Source organism: Pipistrellus hanaki (assembly GCF_964339955.1).
Source record: "Pipistrellus hanaki genome assembly, chromosome: 1".
Classification (NCBI taxonomy): domain Eukaryota; kingdom Metazoa; phylum Chordata; class Mammalia; order Chiroptera; family Vespertilionidae; genus Pipistrellus; species Pipistrellus hanaki.
In genome coordinates, this window is record NC_140503.1 from 136,276,492 (window position 1) to 136,296,348 (window position 19,857).

The window sequence follows — 19,857 nt, forward strand, 5'->3', positions numbered from 1 at the left end:
CTGGAAACATTTTCAGAAAGCTGTGCCTGGCGGATGTGGGGGAAGCACACACGTTAGTGGATGCCAAATCATCAGAAAGCTGATCACAGTAAGTGAACACAGCCCTGTCATTCCAGAACTAGCTGGCCCAGCTCGGCTCTAGGTAGGCTGGTGGCCCATTCCCGGTTTCCAGTCAGTGCCTCATGGCCGGCATGCAGGACCAGGGAGTCCTGTGTCTCATCCTGATGCCCATGCAGACCTTTGTCCCTCCACGTGGTCTCATCACCAAGCCTCTATCGTAACTTTACTGCCGAATCGGTATTAATTAACCACCAACTGGACAGTGTTTTCCCGCCCGAGCACTCAGCTTGGTGATCTGGGCATTGGGTTTGGCTCATCACAGAAAGGGCAACTCACTGTGTTCCTGGAGAGAAATGGATGAAAAGGAAAGAAAAGCTCGCACAGTCAGTGACCGACGGAAATGATGTAGGACGAGCTGTTTCATTGCGGGTTTGTGGCGTGTTGTGATTGTCAGCGCCTTGCTCTCAGATGAGACCATGGCCTGTGATGCCCACAGGAAGTAGGACATTCAGAAGTCCAGGTGGCACCGGGAAGCACCTGTGGGCCACTCCCCATGACACAGCCTGACCAGGCCTTCCCTTCCCTCCACAGGAGCCCACTTTCACGCCCTGCCAGATGAAGACACACTTCCTGCTTCCGTTCCCCGTGAACTACGTTGGCGAATGTGTCAGAACTGCCCCCTACACGCACCCTGATCATGCCAGGTACAAACAAGGCGGGCAAGAAAACAAGGACTTCACAGAGGGGAAGATGGGGCACGGCCATGGAGAGGAGAGTCAGGGGTGGAATGAAGCACGCAGCTGCCCCTGGCTCCAGAGGAAATGCGTCACATTGCTCAGCGTTCCTGTGGATTTATTTCCGTATCCGAAGGAAATAGGCATGCCCTGTAGGAATGTGTATTTCTATGACTAGAAAGATGTAGTTGGACCATGAAAATGTCACAAGGGGTATCTTTGGGTAATGGGATTATTGTTACCTTTTGTCTCTTTTTTGTATTTTCTAATTTTCCAACAGTGAATGTGTGTTCATTAGGTAACATAGAAGTAATAGAAGTTTCTAAAGAAAAACACATGGAGGGTAAACCCCTGTGGGCAGAGTGGAGCCTGCCCCGTCTTTAGGAACATGCTTCTCCCTCCAGCTTCTCACCAGGCTGTGTCCCCTGCTGGGCTGAGCGCTCACACAGGGCAGGGCAGCCTGCACTCCTGCAGGTGGCAGTCACACCGGGTGTGGCCTCTTGGGAAGTGATCTCCAGAACCATCCTTCTCTTTCCAGGGCCTCAGCTATTAGCATTCATAATAGCAGTTAGTGGGGACATAGAAAACGCACACTCCAACCAAGGGAAACCCTAGGGAAGATGCCATGGAGAGTCAGGGGCCTTCCACATGCACATGCATACACTGATGTGGGGTCCAAGTTGTGGCGGCAGCGTTCACATGCTCCCTGTGGTGGGAAGAGGTTAAGAGGGAGCTAGGAGTGTGGGGGAAGGTGTGTCTACTGCCACCCGTTATTCAAGCCACTGCTTTATTTTTGTCTTCACCTGATTATACTCTTGATATTTTTTAAATTTACTTCCTTGCCAGACATGGTTTTAATTTGCATTCTTTAATCATTTATTTCAGTCTGAAGATCCTGGCACGTTTGATGACTGCAAAATTCTTGCACACAGAAATTCGAGAAAAAGGTGGTGCTTACGGTGGAGGCGCCAAACTCAGTCATAGTGGAATATTCACCTTTTACTCGTATAGGTGAGCTCTTATCTGACCATCTCGCACATGTGGACACAGTGTCATGTCACTGACAGTCACTGGCTCCAAATCCTCAATATCATATCTCAGACAGTGGGGTGAGCGTGAGAAAAGGTTGTTCCCACTTTCCCCACCTCTTGGGCACTTAACCACACCCAGCACTGTCCTTTCGGTTTTAGGACAGCAGGGAAGAACAGAAAATTTTGTTCCTTAAATGAATCCTGGCTTTTTAGTGACAAGCATGTTTCAGTAGAGGGTGACCTGAACAGTGTTCTGGCTGATGGAATCGTAGAGGCTGGGCTCCTGGCTCCACTGACTGCTCTTGCCCTTTAACTTTCTCTGCCTAGAGACACTTATTCTAATATTCTAGGGAAAGGACACATTTTGCCTCTAGGGCACTTCTCTTTAAACCCCCCCCCCCCCCCCCCCCCCCCCCCACTGCTACACTCCTGAGCATTTCCTAGTGTCTGGGCTGGGAGCTGCAGGACAGAAACCACCACCTTAGGCCCCGTCTCCCGGTCCTGCAGTCCGTGGTATGAACAAAGGCCCCTGCAGCCCTTTCCCCTGACACGGTGCCGGCGCTCCAGGAGTGACCCGGATATGGGTGACGATTCACTATTCTGAGTGTGTCCTTTGGAAAGCAGGGTTTTCATTTAACCTTTCTTAGCGTTTCTCCATGAGTCTCATTCAGACCAGCTTTTCCTCCCAAGGAAGTCTCAGTGGGTGCATTTAATAACCTGGTGTGAGGCTGGTGAACAGACCCTGTCTTCGAGGGCAGGGAGAAGGTCAGATGGCCAGTGGCCAGGTTGAAATTTCCAGTGTTGATTTTTGGACTAAGCTTAAAGTAGAGCCGTTAACAGCTATAAAGTGTTGAAGCTGTGAAGTGAGCATGTGATTGTTGCTTATTTTTGTAAACATGAGTAACTAACTCTTCGGTTCTCCCAGGGATCCACGTTCAACAGAAACACTCCAGTCTTTTGCGAAGGCTGTGGACTGGGCCAAGTCTGGGAAGTTCTCACAGCAGGACATTGACGAGGCCAAGCTGTCCGTGTTCTCTGCTGTGGACGCTCCTGTGGCTCCTTCGGACAAAGGTACGTGGAATAGAAAACACAAGCACCTGGATGGATGGTGCAGACAGACAACTCCGGGCTGAGTTCCCAAGATGTGTATCCACCTCACCTCACCTCCCGCCGCCGCCTCCTTCAGTTAGTTAGACATACTGCTCTCACACACCTTGAGGGTGAGCACCTTGATTTGCTGCTTGAAAGGGGCCGTATTTCACCTTCTCAGAGCTTCAGTGAGCTGCCAGTGCCCTGGGCAGTGCAACTGGAGTGGGGCAGAGACCATCCTGACTCGGCCCACACTCATCTCCATCCTCTTCCCCAAAGGGGCCTGGGTCAGGGTCAGCCCCCTAGGAGAAGGGTCTGTGGAATAGGGTCAGCTGCCACATGCTGTCCCTGCCAGCTTCCCCAGTCACCTGTGTTCCTTCAGGGCTGGACCACTTCCTATACGGCCTCTCAGATGAGCTGAAGCAAGCGCACAGGGAACAGCTCTTTGCCGTTAACCATGAAGGTCTCATTGACGTGAGCAACAAGTGAGTACGGCCACGTGGCCTCAAGTGTGAACCTGAGGGCACATGATGTGGAAACAGTCTGACCCCCACCCCCACCTGCCTTTTCAGGTACCTCGGTGTCGGGAGGAGCACCCACGGGCTGGCTCTGCTGGGACCAGAGAACCCGAAGATCGCCAAGGACCCATCCTGGATCGTCAGATGACAAGGAGTTCCATGCTCAGGACACGGCTGACATGGCTCAGGGGCCTCGGAGAAGTAAGCCGAGCCAAGTGTCTTCCTCATTTATCAATCTTAAAGTTTTGCCAAAGGTGTGTACTTGCCTGTCATGTCAGCCCCAAATCTTAAAGAAGGAAGTGGGTGATCATGAAGAAATGGAAATAATCATGTATTAAATGCCAAAGGTGCACAGCTGTTGAAAGACTTTCTAATAATGAAAGAACATTTATTTAAAATAAAAGGCAACTCCGACCTACCTGTGCTTTAGTTATTTTAAATGACATTTTGCTAAGTAGTTCTTAAGACCTTTAATTAAAAATAATAATAATGAATGTGTTTGAGGTTAATAAGTGTTAACTTGTTCCCATTTTGTCTTTACTGAAGGGCTCTCATATGTTACTCACTTTACATTTTTCAGACAGAAGGTGAACTTCTCATGTTAGCCTCATGTCCTAAACACGGCCACCGGCAGAGCGCCTTCCGCGTTGCACACGTGTGCGCATTTGCACTCCACACACACGAGTTGAGTGGCCACTGCACCCAGCAGGGCTGTCAGCGCCCTTTCCAGCAGGCTCGGATGGTCCTTAGCATTTTTAAGCAATTTAGTATTTTTTAGTTAAGATTTATACAGTTAGTTAGACATACTGCTCTCACACACCTAGTAGACTGCAGTATAGTGTAAGCATAGCGTTCATGTGCACTAGGGAGCCCAACATTGGTTTGACTCGCTTTACTGGGACACTGGCTCTTTTGCGGTTGTCTTCCTGTATTTCTCATCATCCGCCTTCTCTACTCTGCACGACTCCTTCCCCCACGTGCACAGGCTGGTTCCTCTCTCCCCAGAGAGCAGAGGCTGGAGAAAAGAGGCAGAAATGCTTTTCACTCCAGACACTCTTGGTAGCATACCTCACCTTCCTCAGTGAACAGCTAGGGCTGAGGTCAAGTGTAGAAGCTCACCTTCTTCCCGACGCACGTGTTCGTGGTGTTTTTAAAGGAGCCCGTGGCCGGAGTTGGTCACCTCACCTGCGGTCCTACTCTGGGCCTTCTCTGCACACCTGTCAGGTCCCAGGCCTGCATGTCACAGCATTGCCTTTCCCACTGTGACTGCTTCTGTGCAGCCTACTTCCCTGATCCCTATCAAATACATTACTGGTGCCTGCCCTCTAAACTGCCTGCAGACCTTCGGTAGCTGCCCCCAGAACCTGAGGGTTAACGCCTACTGAAAAAAAAAGTAAAGGCACTTAGTCCTGTGGTCTGAGTTTCAGCCAAATGTTTAATCCCACTGGAAATGCACATGGTAAAGCGGGAGACAGTATGTGACACAGCAGACAACTCACTGGAGGCTTAGGATCCAACGGGGGTGAGAAGGGTACGGGGCGGTGCTCTGTGACTGGGGATTAACGTCCACAGTACTCACATAAAGTGCTGATACTGATAAATAACATAAGTGTTACAAAAACGGGCGGTAAACAGGAAGTCCGACGAATGGAATCGCTGGCGGGCGGTGGCGCCTAGATGGCTGCAGGCTCCTCGGGGCCAAAGTGAACGTGGTCCAACTGGCTCGGTTCCGAGACCTCGAAGCTGGCCTTGTACTTGGCCAGGATCTTCATGAGGGGCCTCAGCTTCAGCCACCACTGCACTTTGGGAATTCGGTGCCTGCGGATGAGAGGTGGCAGCAGTGAGAACAGTGACTAAGGCGGTGGCGTCCCTCTGTCCGTGACTCTTGTCCCCATTCCTTCTACCTGCAGTAAGGTTTACTTACTCAAAGTCTGTCTCCTCCTTCAGCTCTGCCACGGGTCGGAAAAGGAGGTTTCTTTGGTTTATTCCCAGCACACAGATGGAATCATCCGTTACGAACTTTCTTCCTATAAAGGACAGAAAGTGACCTGAGAAGGGCCGCTGGGTCGTGTGGAAAGGTCAGGTGAAATGGCCAGTGAGGCCAGCAAAGTGGCCAGAGAAGGTTTGCTGATGGGAGGGAGCAGAATCCTGTGAGGAGACTGAAGAATTGGGACTTCTCACATCCTCCCTGGCAGAAGCCAGACTCTGAGGACTCTTGGGGCTGTGACAAGGTGGGTGGAGAACACCCTGTGAGTCCCCGTCAAGGATCGGGGGAAAGAGGCAGAGATGATGGGGCACATTAGCTCCACATTAGCCCCGACAGGAGCTGTTAGCTGTGCTTGGCTGTGAGACACCTCATGGAGAGTAAGGTGGTACAGAGGTAGCTCACTACTGGACTGGGAAGATGGGCTTAAACTGCAGCAAAAGTTCAGGGACATGCTAGGAAGCAAGTACACTCATGACTGCACATACTGTGAGCAGCTGGGAATTGGTGAGGTAAGCTTCCTTAGAGGACCAGTGAAAAGAAAAATCCAGATTTATTTTTATAGGATGAAATACAAAAATAGAACTTACTGTAAAAAAAAAAAAACATTAGTAGAAAAAAACCAAAGCCAGTTCTTCAAAGACTAAAATGAAGCTGAAACTTTACATTGCTGTGCTTGCATAAGTCCTAGAAATACACTGAAACACACAGACCTGGAAGATTGGTCAAGAAAACGGAGGGGAGGGACATACAGGTACCGGCACAGTCACTAATCCTGCAGTGATGGGACCAGAAGGGCTGCCATCAAAAACAAAAGAGAGCCAACACCTGTTTGGCTCAGTGGATAGAGCGTTGGCCTGCGGACTGAAAGGTCCTGGGTTCGATTCCGGTCAAGGGCATGTACGTACCTTGGTTGTGGGCACATCTCCAGTAGGGGGTGTGCAAGAGGCAGCTGGTCGATGATTCTCTCTCATCGACGTTTCTAACTCTCTATCCCTCTCTCTTCCTCTCTGTGAAAAATCAATAAAATATATTTAAAAAAAAAAAAAAAAGAATATGATGTAAATCTTCATGTCAAAGTTTTTGAAAATTTAGATGAACTTGAAAAGTTCCTTGAGAACATAACTTACAAAAGGGATGCAAGAAACAAACATGAAAAAAGACGAACAAAAATGAGCAAACAAAAAAGGAAACAAACAGAGATAGTTCTATAACAGTAAAGAAATTGAGCAGGTCAGCTCCGCCTACCCTACAGGGAAAGCGACAGAACCTTTGATCTAAAAATCAGAACATCTTACAAATTATTTCTGAGAGGAACCCCTGCTGTAGAAAGTTAGGACAAGCCTGACCTTGTACCTGACAGGGACAGGATGAGCAGGAAATGGCCAAAGCAAAAGCCCGGGGGAGGAGGGGGGGGGAGGGGGGAGGGGGAGGGGGGGAGGGGGGGAGGGAGAAGTCCCCCAGGAAGGCAAAGTGGCCTTAACACTAGGAAATGCATTAAGACTTAAATGGCCATCCCATATGATGCAAAAAGTATATAAGATCCTTTCATCATTGAAAAGTATATCCAAGAGCAAGCAATAAGTAGCACAGAGAATGACTTCAGTTAAGTGTTACTAAGAATTTGTAGTCCCAAACTATTGAAGGCATTCCCTACTCAGAGCTGGACTAATAACACAGTGAACTCTGAAAGAAGCGACGGGCTGGTTCCCACAGCCCGAGGTTCGGCCGAGGGGCGGGGAGGGTGAAGTATGGGAGAGGCACACACTTAGGTGGACCGAGAAAACAGTCTAGCTACCTCTGCTCCTTCCTTGCCTGCTCTAAAAAGGAGTCATGAATGAAACACCACTTAGGGGCCAGTCCAAAGTGGTGCAGGTGGCAAAGAAAGAAAAGGAGAGGTCATATCTTGAGTCTTGCAGAGGAGCCCCTACGTGAACAGCAATTTTGTTAAGGAGAGTGTCACTGAATGACCTGATGCCTCCCACCTGGGATCAACAGGAACAAAGCATTTCGTGCTAATTACATTGACACCTAATTATAACCCTCAAAGCCATAACTAGCAAGCGCAGAGTCAGAGTAAAAGCATCACACCGTGAGCAGCCCCAGCACAGGCCACCCTGCCACTCCACACCTTTTCCTTGATTCTCCTTCAGCTTCCCCGTGATCCACTGCATGGCCCGGGCAGAGATTTTGGTTCCAAAGTTTCTGTCAAACGGGGAAGGCGCTCCTCCCTGTGGGTGGTTATATGTTAATTAGACAACCGCATCTTCCCGGATAATTATTTTTAAAAATGAAGTGGAAATACAATGACTAACAAAGTTCACATCACACATTTGTAAGTATGGGCTTGGAGGGTCTGTTTTGTTTTGCTAAATGTTATCTCCTTGTGGATAGCTGGGACCAGACAAAAGCAAGCCCGTGACTGCTGCCCGCGAAGCCGAGCCTGTGAGGCGCGTGCCACCGTGCTTTCTTCCCCTTCGGGTCCTCGTCGTCATTTTAAATATTCTGTCAAGATTCCTTAACCTTACGTTGGGATGGGGAGGGGGTTCCCAGTTTCCTTTCACAAAATACACACCTGCCTAGCATTGCATCATAGATTCAGGAAATTCAGGGACCCTTTAAAGTGAGCAATGGGCCCAAAGTTAGGAGTTCCTAGGGCACCAGAGGGGTCAGTAGTGATGGGATGGGGGCAGGCGTGCGGTCAGGAGGTGGGGCCAGTGCTTCCAGCCCACCCGTCTGTCATCTTACAGAGCGTGCCCTGAATTTTTTCCACCTCCTTCCGATTCCCTGCAAATCTCAAGTATCCCTTGTTTGATGCTCCTATTTGAATGCTTATTTTTGCCCAGTATTGAAGGAGATACTTTGAATAAGTTTTTCCAATTAATTGGTATCATATGAAAGTTGACCTTTTTCCTTAAAACACCCATCTACCCAAATTTCACAACAGAATTCCGGTGTGACTTCTAACTGGGACTGGAACATAGTTCAGATGTTTTTAATCATCTTGGACTTTATTTAAGAATGCACATCATTTACCCACTATGGCTAAAATAAGGCATCCATCTAAAAGGAACTCACACCAACAGCTTCCCTTTCTGTTTTGTGGGACCCATGGGCCCCCGATGAGGGATGGGGGGCCGGCCCTACCTGCTGCATGTGGCCCAGCACGTTCTTCCTACAGTCGAACACCCCTCTGCCCTCCTCTGAGTAGAGCTGGTAGATGAAGTCGGTGGTGTAGTTCTCATTGCAGCTCTCATTTCTGAAACGGGAAGCATAGGGCTCAGGGCTGGGGTGGGCAGGGAGGGGAGCATCTGTCCCGAGGGCGCTTGAGAGAATGTTATAGCTGCTTGAATCCTGATCCTGTGCACGACTGCACATGTTTTCTTCTCTTTATAAATGTCAGCGGTGTAGTATAAATAATTACAAAGCAGAAATGAATTTTTAAAGGTTACCCTCCACTCATGAGTACATGCAAGTTTTTCGCACAAGCCCAACATCTCCACTGCATCCTCCCAGCGGGACCCAGGATGGAGGTGAAGAAGCAGCCCCCGCCCCATTTTAGATCACATAGCGGGTGATTTCTGAGCAGCCAGGTCTTAGATGAGAACCGGGATCTGTTACCTGAGCACGAGGCCCCTCTGAATGCTGGTCTTCATCTTCTCTGTCAGGTGCTCCACGTTGCTCTAGGAAAGAGTGCTCCGTTAGTCACACGGGAAACCTACTAAGCACCTACTGTGCGACCCTAACCGCTGAACATAGCAGCTGCTCTGGGCTGACGTTTTGGTGGTGAGGACAACAGAAATCACATCAGGTAGTGACAAGCCCTGTGGGGAAGATTACAGACAAGGTTATGTTACAGGCATGTGTAGGGGGTGGAGCTCAGCTTCCATGGAAAACACTTTCCAAAACAGGTTTCCATCCTAGAACCTTAATCCGTGTATTCATGTCCCTGCCTAAGCTTATAACTTTACTTTATTGCTGCTTACCTATTTTCATGACAACACTTTTTTTTTTTATCTCAGAGGAAAATATCTGTCACCTCACTTTAAAGAGAATCGCATACATACGATTGCCTAGCGAGCATTTCCAGGCCAAGAGAAATTTTTCTAGACTCAAACTTGTGCAGAAATTCCCTAAGGAAAGGAATACTGTATCTTGGGGGAAAAGATATGCAAGAAATGAGATATATACATACCAGTAAATCCCAGTCATCATTACATTTGTTAGCACCTACTATGTGCCGAGAGCGATGGCATGGGATGGTGAGGCACTGTTGTTAGGCAGGTGTGTGAAGTATAAATGTTTAACTCAATGTTGAAGAGAAATTCATAGGTCAAGATAAAAAACAATTACAGATAAGTAAAAGCATCAAGTACTTCTCCATTTGATTTATTCGGTACAGAAATAACAAAATCATAGCTTTTACGAAGTTGTTTTATTTGTGCTTTTGTGTATTTCAGCTGCGTTTACTGGCTAATGCCTGTTCTGAACTGGCTGACCTCCAGCCCATGCCTGGGCTGAGCCACCAAACTCACTTGTGCTTGCCCCGTTAGCCTCCGCTGATAGCTGGCAGCCCTGGGGACCCTTATTCGTTTAGAATAGCCATCGTGATGTGACCATTTAGAAGCAGCAGTGACACCCGAGTGAGCCCTCATGTGAACCCTGCTGGAACTGGGGGTGCTGATGGCATGTCAGTGTGGGTCCCTCGACTCCAGTATGGGTCCTTCTCTGGCAGGGGTGCTGGGTGAGCAGGCTGTCCTGTGTATATATGGGAAATCTCTCATGTGAGCCTAAAACTGCTCTAAAATAAACAAAACCTGCTAATGAGAAAAACAAGGAAGTGAGCTGCAGGGAAGGGCAGGAGGTAAGCCTAGTTTCTGTTTTGTTTATAGAGCACAGTGCCCACTAAGTGCATTAAGCCCACTGCTGTGTCCCACACAGGGTGGGGGGTGCCATGCGTTCCCTCATGGAATCCCACATTCACAGTGGACAGAGCTGCTTGTCCTGGGGGCCGCTGGGCTCCAAGAAGGGGGGTTAACTCCTGCGCGGACCACAGGCACTGGAAGCCTCGGGAGCCCAGTGCTTATCCTGGGAAGCCCTGGTCAGATGGCTGGTGACCCACTACGGAAACAGTGACTGCTCAGCGGAGGGAACTGTCATCCTGGGGGAGTGGAAGCTGCCAGACCCATGAGCTCATGCTGTCACCGCACATAGAGCTCTAGCACAGAGTCAGTGCCTCTGCACACAACCTGAATCCGGGGGAGGAGCACTGGAAGTGCCTATGACCTGGTGTATCGCACCATCTAACCAACAGGGTTGGGGCATGGCTCAGTGGTTGAGCACCAATCTATGAACCAGGAGGTCACAGTTTGATTCCCGGTCAGGGCACATGCCTGAGTTGCGGGCTTGATACCCGGTGTGGGGCGTGCGAGGAGGCAGCCGATCAATGATTCTCTCTCATTATTGATGTTTCTATCTCTCTCCCTTCCTCTCTGAAATCAATATAAATAAATAAATAAATAAACAAACAAATAAATAAATATAAAATAAAAACAGCAACAACAAAGGCAGCACGGAAGGACTCGGAGACAAGCACACCACGTACCTGCAGGTCTCGGATGTCGAAGGGCTCCTCGAAGATGTAGGCAGCGTCGGCCCCGGCCGACAGGGCCCCCATGTTGGCCAGGTAGCCGCAGTAGCCGCCCATGGTCTCGATGATGAACACACGGCGCTTAGTCCCGCTGGCGGACTGCTTGATGCGGTCGCACGTCTGGACACAGAGAAGGATGGGTTATTCCAACACGTAGCCGGCCGGTACTGGGACGGGAGCAGCCAAGAGCCTGGTGGGTCCTGAGTGTCTGCCACATAGGGGCAGAGATGGCTGGCCTCGGTCTTGACCTTAGTCACTAGGATGTTCTATTTGGTTTTCTTCTAAAAGGCTCCCAAGCCTGGCTGGTGAGGTTCAGTCGTTGAGGTCAACCCATGAACTAAGGTCGCTGGTTCAATTCCCAGTCAGGGCACATGCCCAGATTGAGGGCTTGATCCCCAGTAGAGGACATGCAGAAGGCAGCTATCAATATTTCTCTCTCATCAATATTTCTCTCATTGTCCCTCTCTTCCTTTCTCTTTAAAAATCAATAAAAAATTAAAATAAATGAATAGTAGCCCCCCCCCCTCTATTACCTTTGGGTTGGATCACCCTCAACCTACATCAGAGCACCTCTACTGAGGTGGACAGTGGCTCCTAGACAAAGGCCACATGAATCTTCCAGATAGCAGGTCTCCTAAGGAAATGTCAGCCATCACCTCTTCAGCACACAGAACACTCACACGCTGTCCTCTCTTCTCAACCCACTGAGCCTCCAACCAGTTCTGTCTATGAAACGCTCTGATGTGACCATTGCCTTCCTCAGCATTGAGTAACATCTCCTTCTTCCTCGAGTATCTCACAGCCTTCCTACGGACCCCCAGGGGCAGCCCACTCCAGCGCTGTCCTGCTCTGGGGCCCTCACACACATGCCCGTGGTGGGCTGGGTAACGGCCCCCAGAGGCACGCAGAGGATGGGCTGACCAGGGACAGGGCAGGTCACACTGTAGCAAGATGCTGCCTGCAGGCCTTGAAATGAGAAGGGATCACAGGCCAAGCGAGCAACAAGCGGCAGCTCTGGGAGCCAGAAGAGCAGAACAGGTTCTCCCAGAGCCGATGGAGGGTGCATGCCTGCCAACTCCGTGGCCTCAGCCCAGGGAAATCATCTAGATCATCTGGCAGCTAAAGAGCCAGTGTAGCCTCTTCCTGCCTTTTCAACATGACCCAGACGGGAGTGTCATTCCCTCAGGAAAACTGCCTGACCGCCAGGACGAGACAAGTCCCATGCAGAGCTCCCCCGACAATTATGCCTTTCTTTGAAAAACCACCTTGGCCCGCCTTCCTGCAACCTTCTGTATAGTTATTTGACCTGGGGTGTCTCCCTCACCGGTCACAGGCTGGGCTCACATGCAGCCATGCCTGGGACACAATTGGGGTTCAATCAATGTTTGGCAGTGATTGGAATAAAAGCATCCCATCCATCCCTGTGAAGCCTGTGGCATGAACTCCTGGGACTAAACCATCCTGCATCTCCAGGGAAATCACAAGGAGCCTGGGGAGTGGTAGGTCCAAGACCAGGGGTCATGAATCTTAGGGGGCAAGAGGAGGAGGTTTGTACACAAAAGTATATTGATTCGGACATTTCCACATGAGTGCTTTGCATGACCTGTGAGAGCATTCTGATTTCCACACAAGGGGCCACTTGCTGTCACTCCTAACGAGGCTGTCCATTTCTTGGGTGGAACCTCACCTTCCCCTAATAATTAATCACAATAATCAATTATTCCAGATGCAGCACATGCTTTGTAATCTTTAGGAGCTGGGAGGGAAGGAGGACATAGCACCAAGGAGGGTAATTGTTGCCTGACGCCGGCCTGGGATGGACCAACAGGCCCCTGGAGGCCTGGCAGGGCAGACCTGAGCATGCTCGTATAGTGCTCACCTGGCTCTGAGGCAGCACCCAGCACTAACACTGCCCTGAACAGTCTGTCTCCCATTTCTGAGGAATTCTGGGGGCTGGGATGGAACAGGGCTGCATACATGGGCGGATGCCCAGGTCCCCCCGAGCTGCAGAGTTACAGGGTCCCCCTGGAAGGCCTCCTGAGGTGGAGATCCTTATCACCAATGTGGAAAACAAGTTACTGCCACTGATGGCAGAAGAACATGCCCACAAAACAGCTCCCCTGTGAGGCCAGTAGGAACATACGCATCTCTGCACCAACCCCGCAAAGGTCAGGGGCGCCAGTGGCGTTGGCTGTGAGCCAAGACTCCGCTCTCCATGAGCCGCAGGGGTCAGCAGTGGCCGCTGGCCGGCACCCTCCGCCACTGCCTGCAGCTTAGGCACGCCGTTCCTAACCCTTCCCTCTGCGTCGCCTGGGTTGTGTCTGAGGGTCCAAATTCCTTTCTTCTAAAAATAGTACGGTATTCCAGCCAGTCCCATTCCGTTACTAAAAGCAGTCCTGACAAGTGAGGGGGTGGCGTGTGGAGGGGAGGGGCAGGCTCTGGGTGAGAGGATGGAATCGGGGAGGGCAGATGCCCCCGCCTGGACTGGATGCCCCACCAGCCCCTCCAGCCTCTGGTGAACCTTGACCCCCTCCAGCGGCTGACAGACGATTCTCCTAGAGAAATCTTTGGGTCCTGTCCCACTGAAGGAAAATCCCCATATGACAATTCCTATGCCACTAACACACTGGAGTTATTAAAATGCAAGTCGAATGTGAAAGGATAAAGTGGCACTTGGAATGGTGCAAGATAGAAAAGACTGTGGGTTTGTGGATTTGTCAGTCCTGTCCCGTTAACGGGCTAGGAGGTGGCCTCCCATGACTTGGGCTCCAAGGAGGAGGAGCATAGGCTGGATATGGGGTCCAGACCAGGCTGGCCGCAGCCAGGAGGGTCCTCCGCAGCAAAGCATAGGGCAGTGGGAAGCTGGGTGACATGCAGAGGTGCAGCCGAGGGCAGAAGTGGGACGGCAGCGGGAGATGCCAATGGTGCCCCCAGTGGCCGGTAACTGCTCTAAGGGTCTGTCTATGACGGAATTTTACCTGAAAGCAGGACTGCAAAGCCCATGGGAGCCTCTGGGTTGGGATGGAGGCCACCTCCCTGCTGGAGGCTGAGGGCAAGCCCACCTCCTGCCACAGTTTTGTGAGAAAATGAGCAAGAAGCTCAGACGTGCCCATCAGTTCCAGAACAAGAAACTCTGGAGAGTGGGCCTAACACCAGCCTTTCCTGTCCTTTCCCTGCCTCCCCATTGGGCCTCGGAGGGGCTGTGCCACTCTGAGGGGGGCTCTGAAACAGAGTCAGGGCTTTCACGAGATGTGATGGTCTGAAGGAGCTGTCGGTGCCACTGCCAGGAGGTCACAGTCAGGGCCCTGCTAGGCTGGACCACGCCCACAGCAGAGGCTTTGTGCCCACTCACCAGCCACACACCAGCCACGTCTGATAATGACCAGAGCCTAGCACTGAGTGGGCACCAGGCGGGTTGGAGCATCAAGGGGCATCATTCCAGGGACAGGACAGAGGTGCCAGAGCATCTGTGGAGCTGAAGTGGGCGCTCCGTGATGGAGAAGCTGGGAAAACCGCCTGTCACTGTCATGGAAGGTGTGAAAGAACCTCCCTCACAATTCTGGGCTGTCAGCAGGGCTGTGACTGCGGCTGCCTGCACGGAGCTCAGCACATGGCGCTGTGTTGTGGCTGAACACTGTCTGGCTCTGGGGGTGGACAGCACCCCTTGTAAAGCCCGAAGCCACAGCACAGGGACTCCAAATGCCTGCCCTGGCCTGGACACTGACCTCTTTCTGACAGGCAAGTGCACTGAGAGCAGGTTCCCGCGACGCACCTGTGAGCTGAGCTAAGCGCTGGCAGAGGGAAGGGCCCTGAGGACGATGACACAATATGCAGACCCAACAGCCGATAACCGGAGCCCCTCGTGGGAGTCTCACCTTGAGCACCTTTGGCATTCTGGGCCTGAATCCGGTCCTCCTGAGGATCCAGCCTCATTTTGGCTTTAACAAACTGAACGCAGGAAGAAACAGCAGTTTCTACACACTGTGTCATACCTTGGTCCGTGCAGTCCCAGGATACCCTGAGCGGGCCCACGAGGGGTCGTCCTGACTTCCCATCGTCCCAGATCACCAACCAGAACCAGAACCAGAACCGTGGCACCACCGAGAACACCTGGCTCACTGGCAAAGGCACCCTGGCCTGTCCAAAAGCCGGGGGTCGAGCCTACAACCTGGATATGTGCCCGTGATTGGAATTGATACCGGGACCCTTCAGTCCAGGGACTGACACTCTATCCTCTGTGCCAAACCGGCTACAGCTGGTTTCCACATTTTCAACAACATACATATGAGTATTACTTCATAATCTGATGGCATCGTGGGGGGGGGGGGGGAGGGGGAGATTCCTTGTAGCTGAGGAGCCTAGAATTACAAAGCCAGAGAGTCCTGTGTGTGTGCCTAAAGTGGGCATCAAATGCCACAAGGAACAGAGAGAGGCCAGCCTTGGCAGGATCCGCAGAGATGCTGGTCAAACCCCACCCACCCCCACACCCCACCACCCCCGGCCACCAGGGTTCTGATTAGGTAACAGTTAGGAAGAGTTAATTCCAGTTGCATCAACGACAAGCTCAGCATAATCAGATTCAAAATCCAGCAAAGGCAGGGAAAAGAGTGAGACAAGCGAAGGTGGGGTTCACTCGGGGACAGACAGGACCTGCGGTTCACAGCGGAGGGCCCGTGAGGGGAGGACGGGCTGGAGCAGGGCAGGCAGCAGGGAGTCACAGGCAGCAGGAGCAGGGCCAGCAAGCGGTCAGGGGTGCACACGGCGCGGGCCTCCAGCACGGGGACATGGCGACACCGGGCCGGCTTTTTAGTGGAAAGATCACAGAAAGTTTAGAAAGCTCTCAGACAAGCAGCAGACACGCAGTGAGCATTACTTACCAGTGAATTTTATTTTAAACGCATTTATTTTTATTTACCAGCGCTAGAAACAAAACGGATGCCCTGGGTTTAAGGGGAGGGTTGGGGGCGGGGGGGGGGGGGGGCGGGAATGTTAGAAAATCATTCAGAAGACCTAGGTATCAGAAGGAAAACTAAACTTCGGAATTTACTGAAAAAAATGTAGGCACTGAATTAAAAAACAACAACAACAACAAAAAAACATAACTTGTTATGTTAGATGCTGATCTGCAAACTCGCAAACTCACGTGGCATTTCACCAAGTGAGACTTGCAAATACAATAATAAGAATACATTTCTACGTTATTGCCATTTAACACACAAAACAACAACAACAACAAAAACCCAACCTTAATTAGTACCAATATGCTATAGATGTGATTTAACATCCCCAATCCACTGTGTGGAGAACGATGATGCTGATTGGCTCAGGTAAAAGAATAATGAACACCTAAGAGGGGTCAGGTGAATGGATAAAATTGCAAAATATTCCGCTCAGGGTCTGTCCCCACCCAGCCCGCTATTCAGTCGGACCCAGACTCATCACAGCAATGTGGCAGAGGTGAGAATTATACTGCAGCCAAAAAGCCCCACAAAACTAATCTGAACGATCGTCCAAATCACAAAGCGCAGCAGCTGGCTGCTGGAGTTGCCATGCTATGTCACCCAGGGGCACGGTGCTGGCGCAGCCCAGGAAAGACGGGGTACAGATCTTTGGGAGCTGGGTCAGATTTTTAAAAAATACTTTTCTGGAGACAAACCAACGCCCCTGTCCCAGCCCAAATCTCTAGTGCACTGGTAGATAAAAACGGGCCAGGCGCCCTCGGTTAGTGCCCTCAGCGAGGCCCGCGGCACCTGCTGTGCTGCCACGCAGACTTACGTCAGTGATGGTGTTCAGAGCGGTGTCGGCACCGATGCTGAAATCGGACCCCGGCACGTTGTTGGACACGGTGGCGGGAACCATGATCATGGGGACACAGAACTCCTCGTGCTTCTCCCGGGCGGCTGACAGTTCCAGCAGCCCCAGGTAGGCCTGTGGGAAAAGCGTGTACAGTTGGGGGGCGGGCAGAAGCGGGGCACCAATAGGACCACTAGGGAGTCAACGTGGAAACACATGAAGGTCACGACAGGGACAAGCAGTTCTTTAAGCAAAAAGGGACCCAGGGAACCTCGTCCTGTAGACGAAAGACCAAGGCTCCTATTGGTAAGTGTCTCGGTAGTGGAGACTTGAATTTTCTTGAAAGGAAACCATAAGGTTATCCCGGGACTGATCCTGGTTGAATGGGGGATGGGGGGGGGGGAATGCCAACCGGCATGGCTCAGTGGTTGAGTGTCAACCTATGAACCACGAGGTCACCGTTCACTTCCCAGTCAGGGCACATGCCTAGGTTGGGGGCTCGCCTCCCAGGGTGGGGTGTGCAGGAGGCAACTGATCAATGATGCTCTCTCATCATTGATGTTTCTATCTCTCTCTCCCTGCCCCTCTCCTTCCCTCTCTGAAATAAAAGATGTATTTTTTTAAAAAAGAAAAAATTAAGCCTACAATCCAATATGGAATAAAACAGATGAGCTGGCCACATAACCCCCTTCCTCTCTGAATGGCCATGGACTGCAGCCTCAGGGGAGAGACTCATTCCTGTTGGCCTGGGAGACTCCAGCACTCACAGGGCAGATGGGCCTGTCCAGGACTCAGGGTCGCCTCCCGCTGGGCGAGTCCCACCCCTGCTCTGCGCTGCCTCCCCGCTGTCCCCTGGCAGGCAGGGGGACCTGGAGTGCTAGGCCCACAGTTGGTGGGGAGCTCAGAGGAGCCGGCACGGGCCACCGCTGAAGCCTACGGAGTGGAAGAGCCAACCGGGAACGGAGTGGACGTACCTCAAACCCACCGATGATGAGCAGCGCGTTGATGCTGTGGGTGCGAATCTGTGAAGCGATGTCTTTCAAGTACTTCGCGGGGAGGATCCTGAAAATAGTTCGAGAGAGATGAGGCCAGACAGGCTCACAGGGTGGACCAAGCACTGCCAGCACCCTGACGGCCGCCTGCCCCGGCTCCGTGTGGCGCTGGGGCAGCTGCAGTGGGAGGCCAGCTCCCTCCTTCCCGTGGCTTCCCCTCCCTGTGGCTCCCCCTCCCTCATGGCTCCCCACTCCCTGTGGCTCCCCCTCCCTGTGGCTCCCCCCTCCCTGTGGCTCCCCCCTCCCTGTGGCTCCCCCTCCTTCATGGCTCCCCCCTCCCTGTGGCTCCCCCCTCCCCGTGGCTCCCCCTCCCTGTGGCTCCCCCTCCCTGTGGCTCCCTCCTCCCCGTGGCTCCCCCTCCCTGTGGCTCCCCACTCCCTGTGGCTCCCCCTCCTTCATGGCTCCCCCCTCCCTGTGGCTCCCCCCTCCCCATGGCTCCCCCATCCCCATGACTCCCCCCTCCCTGTGGCTCCCCCTCCCTGTGGCTCCCCCCTCCCCGTGGCTCCCCCTCCCTGTGGCAGGGGGGGCAGCGCGTGGGGGAACAGCCCACAGCAGGGATGGTCAGGGAGCAAGTCCCTAAGAGGTGTATTTTCAAAAGAAAACAGGGAGAAGCTTCCCAGCTGTTCAGTAGCTTCACCTCAACAGAATTACGCAGCCTCATTAGAAAAAACACACCCTGATAACTTGCAAATATTCACAACAAATATCATTTAAAGGGAAACTTCCACTTTTATACTTTATATTGTACAACCTCATCTCCTTTAAAGTCACATCCACTCGTATTTGTTCTCCCGTTTCACACACAGCCACCAAGTCAGACATGGGACAGACTCTTCCCAAGAGCCCCCCCCAGCACCGGCCCAGCCGTTCCATTTTGCAGCCGGGAGGACACTGTGCCGGTGCTATTGGTAGACCAATAGGAAGCTGCAGGGCAAACATGTCCAGGCCTGGGCAGTCGGGGCAGCCAGCAGGCATGTGTCATGGCAAGGGTCCCCCCGCGTCTAAGATAAAGCTCTCGAAGCATCGTCAGGAGGAGTTGCCAGTTCACCCAGAGCTTTGCCAGGACGGCACATAAAGCACACAGTGTCTGGTTAAAATGCACGTTCTACCACCAGCTATTGTGAGGAACGGAGGCTTACTGACTCAGAAATATGTTGGGACTGGCCTCCAGGGTGGGTGCCACTCTGTGCCCAGGCACTAAGCCACTGTCCACCTGCTCTGACCCTGGTCTACACACACGGTCCCTGCAGCTCAGTGATGTCCCTCATCATCATCCCCTCCACTGAGGCAGATTCCTGCCGGCCACCTGCTTTCTCTCCTCGAGGCCCAGGAAAAATTTGGGAGCACATGGTCACTTCTCAGCCCTAACCACTGGGGCCTGCTGGGCGGGGCCAGGATGCGGAGCTTTCCCAGCACCGGCCCCAGCTCCTCCTCTAGGACGGGGCCCTTTCTTCCTAAAAGCAGGTCCGAATCAAGAAGGGAAATTACCGTTTTGTCCCAAGAATGGAGCCACCTTGTCCAGTCCAGCCTCCAACATCCGACCAGCCGATTTCTTTTATCTAAGATACAAACGGAATGAGACGGCTCAAGTGAGAAAGGAAGGAGATTAGAAGTTTTACAAACAGCTCAGGGGGCAGCACCTCAGGTGAGCTGCCTGTCTGTAGGCATCCATCATGATGCAGAGGGAGTCACTGCCATCGGCTACAGCAGCCCTCCTACCCATGGGACACCCCCACAGCTTAGTTTCCATCAATAGAATGGATTGGCACTTCAGTTGGCCAAATTCTACCACTGGGAATTAAAGAAAAAATTAACAGTATTGTGTTTTTTAATTGACATACATTTAAAAAAAAAAAACTTCTTTAATGAAAAATTAAAAAAAAAAAACAACAACACACGGACAGATAGATGATGCCAGCTGGGGGTGTGCACCCTCCCTCTGCACA

The 19,857-nt window shown here is 51.8% G+C and overlaps 2 protein-coding genes across 2 annotated transcripts in view; one reads left to right on the forward strand and one right to left on the reverse strand.

Annotated features, from left to right (window-relative positions):
* Window positions 1–3,850, forward strand: part of PITRM1 (pitrilysin metallopeptidase 1) — a 37,690-nt gene extending 33,840 nt beyond the window's left edge. Inside the window, exons 21-26 of the mRNA XM_084897437.1 lie at window positions 17–88; window positions 652–764; window positions 1,680–1,805; window positions 2,751–2,896; window positions 3,297–3,399; window positions 3,487–3,850. Coding sequence (XP_084753563.1) covers window positions 17–88; window positions 652–764; window positions 1,680–1,805; window positions 2,751–2,896; window positions 3,297–3,399; window positions 3,487–3,580 — 654 coding nt within the window. The 3' untranslated portion in view covers window positions 3,581–3,850. The remainder of the gene's footprint in view (window positions 1–16; window positions 89–651; window positions 765–1,679; window positions 1,806–2,750; window positions 2,897–3,296; window positions 3,400–3,486) is intronic.
* Window positions 3,851–4,847: 997 nt separating this feature from the next.
* PFKP (phosphofructokinase, platelet) overlaps window positions 4,848–19,857 on the reverse strand; it is a 60,550-nt gene continuing 45,540 nt past the window's right edge. The window contains exons 14-22 of the mRNA XM_084897449.1: window positions 19,400–19,470; window positions 17,834–17,921; window positions 16,842–16,994; window positions 11,022–11,186; window positions 9,038–9,099; window positions 8,564–8,675; window positions 7,548–7,647; window positions 5,357–5,459; window positions 4,848–5,250 (exon numbers count right to left, since the gene is read on the reverse strand). Of these exons, the coding sequence (XP_084753575.1) occupies window positions 5,106–5,250; window positions 5,357–5,459; window positions 7,548–7,647; window positions 8,564–8,675; window positions 9,038–9,099; window positions 11,022–11,186; window positions 16,842–16,994; window positions 17,834–17,921; window positions 19,400–19,470 (999 nt within the window). The 3' untranslated portion in view covers window positions 4,848–5,105. The remainder of the gene's footprint in view (window positions 5,251–5,356; window positions 5,460–7,547; window positions 7,648–8,563; window positions 8,676–9,037; window positions 9,100–11,021; window positions 11,187–16,841; window positions 16,995–17,833; window positions 17,922–19,399; window positions 19,471–19,857) is intronic.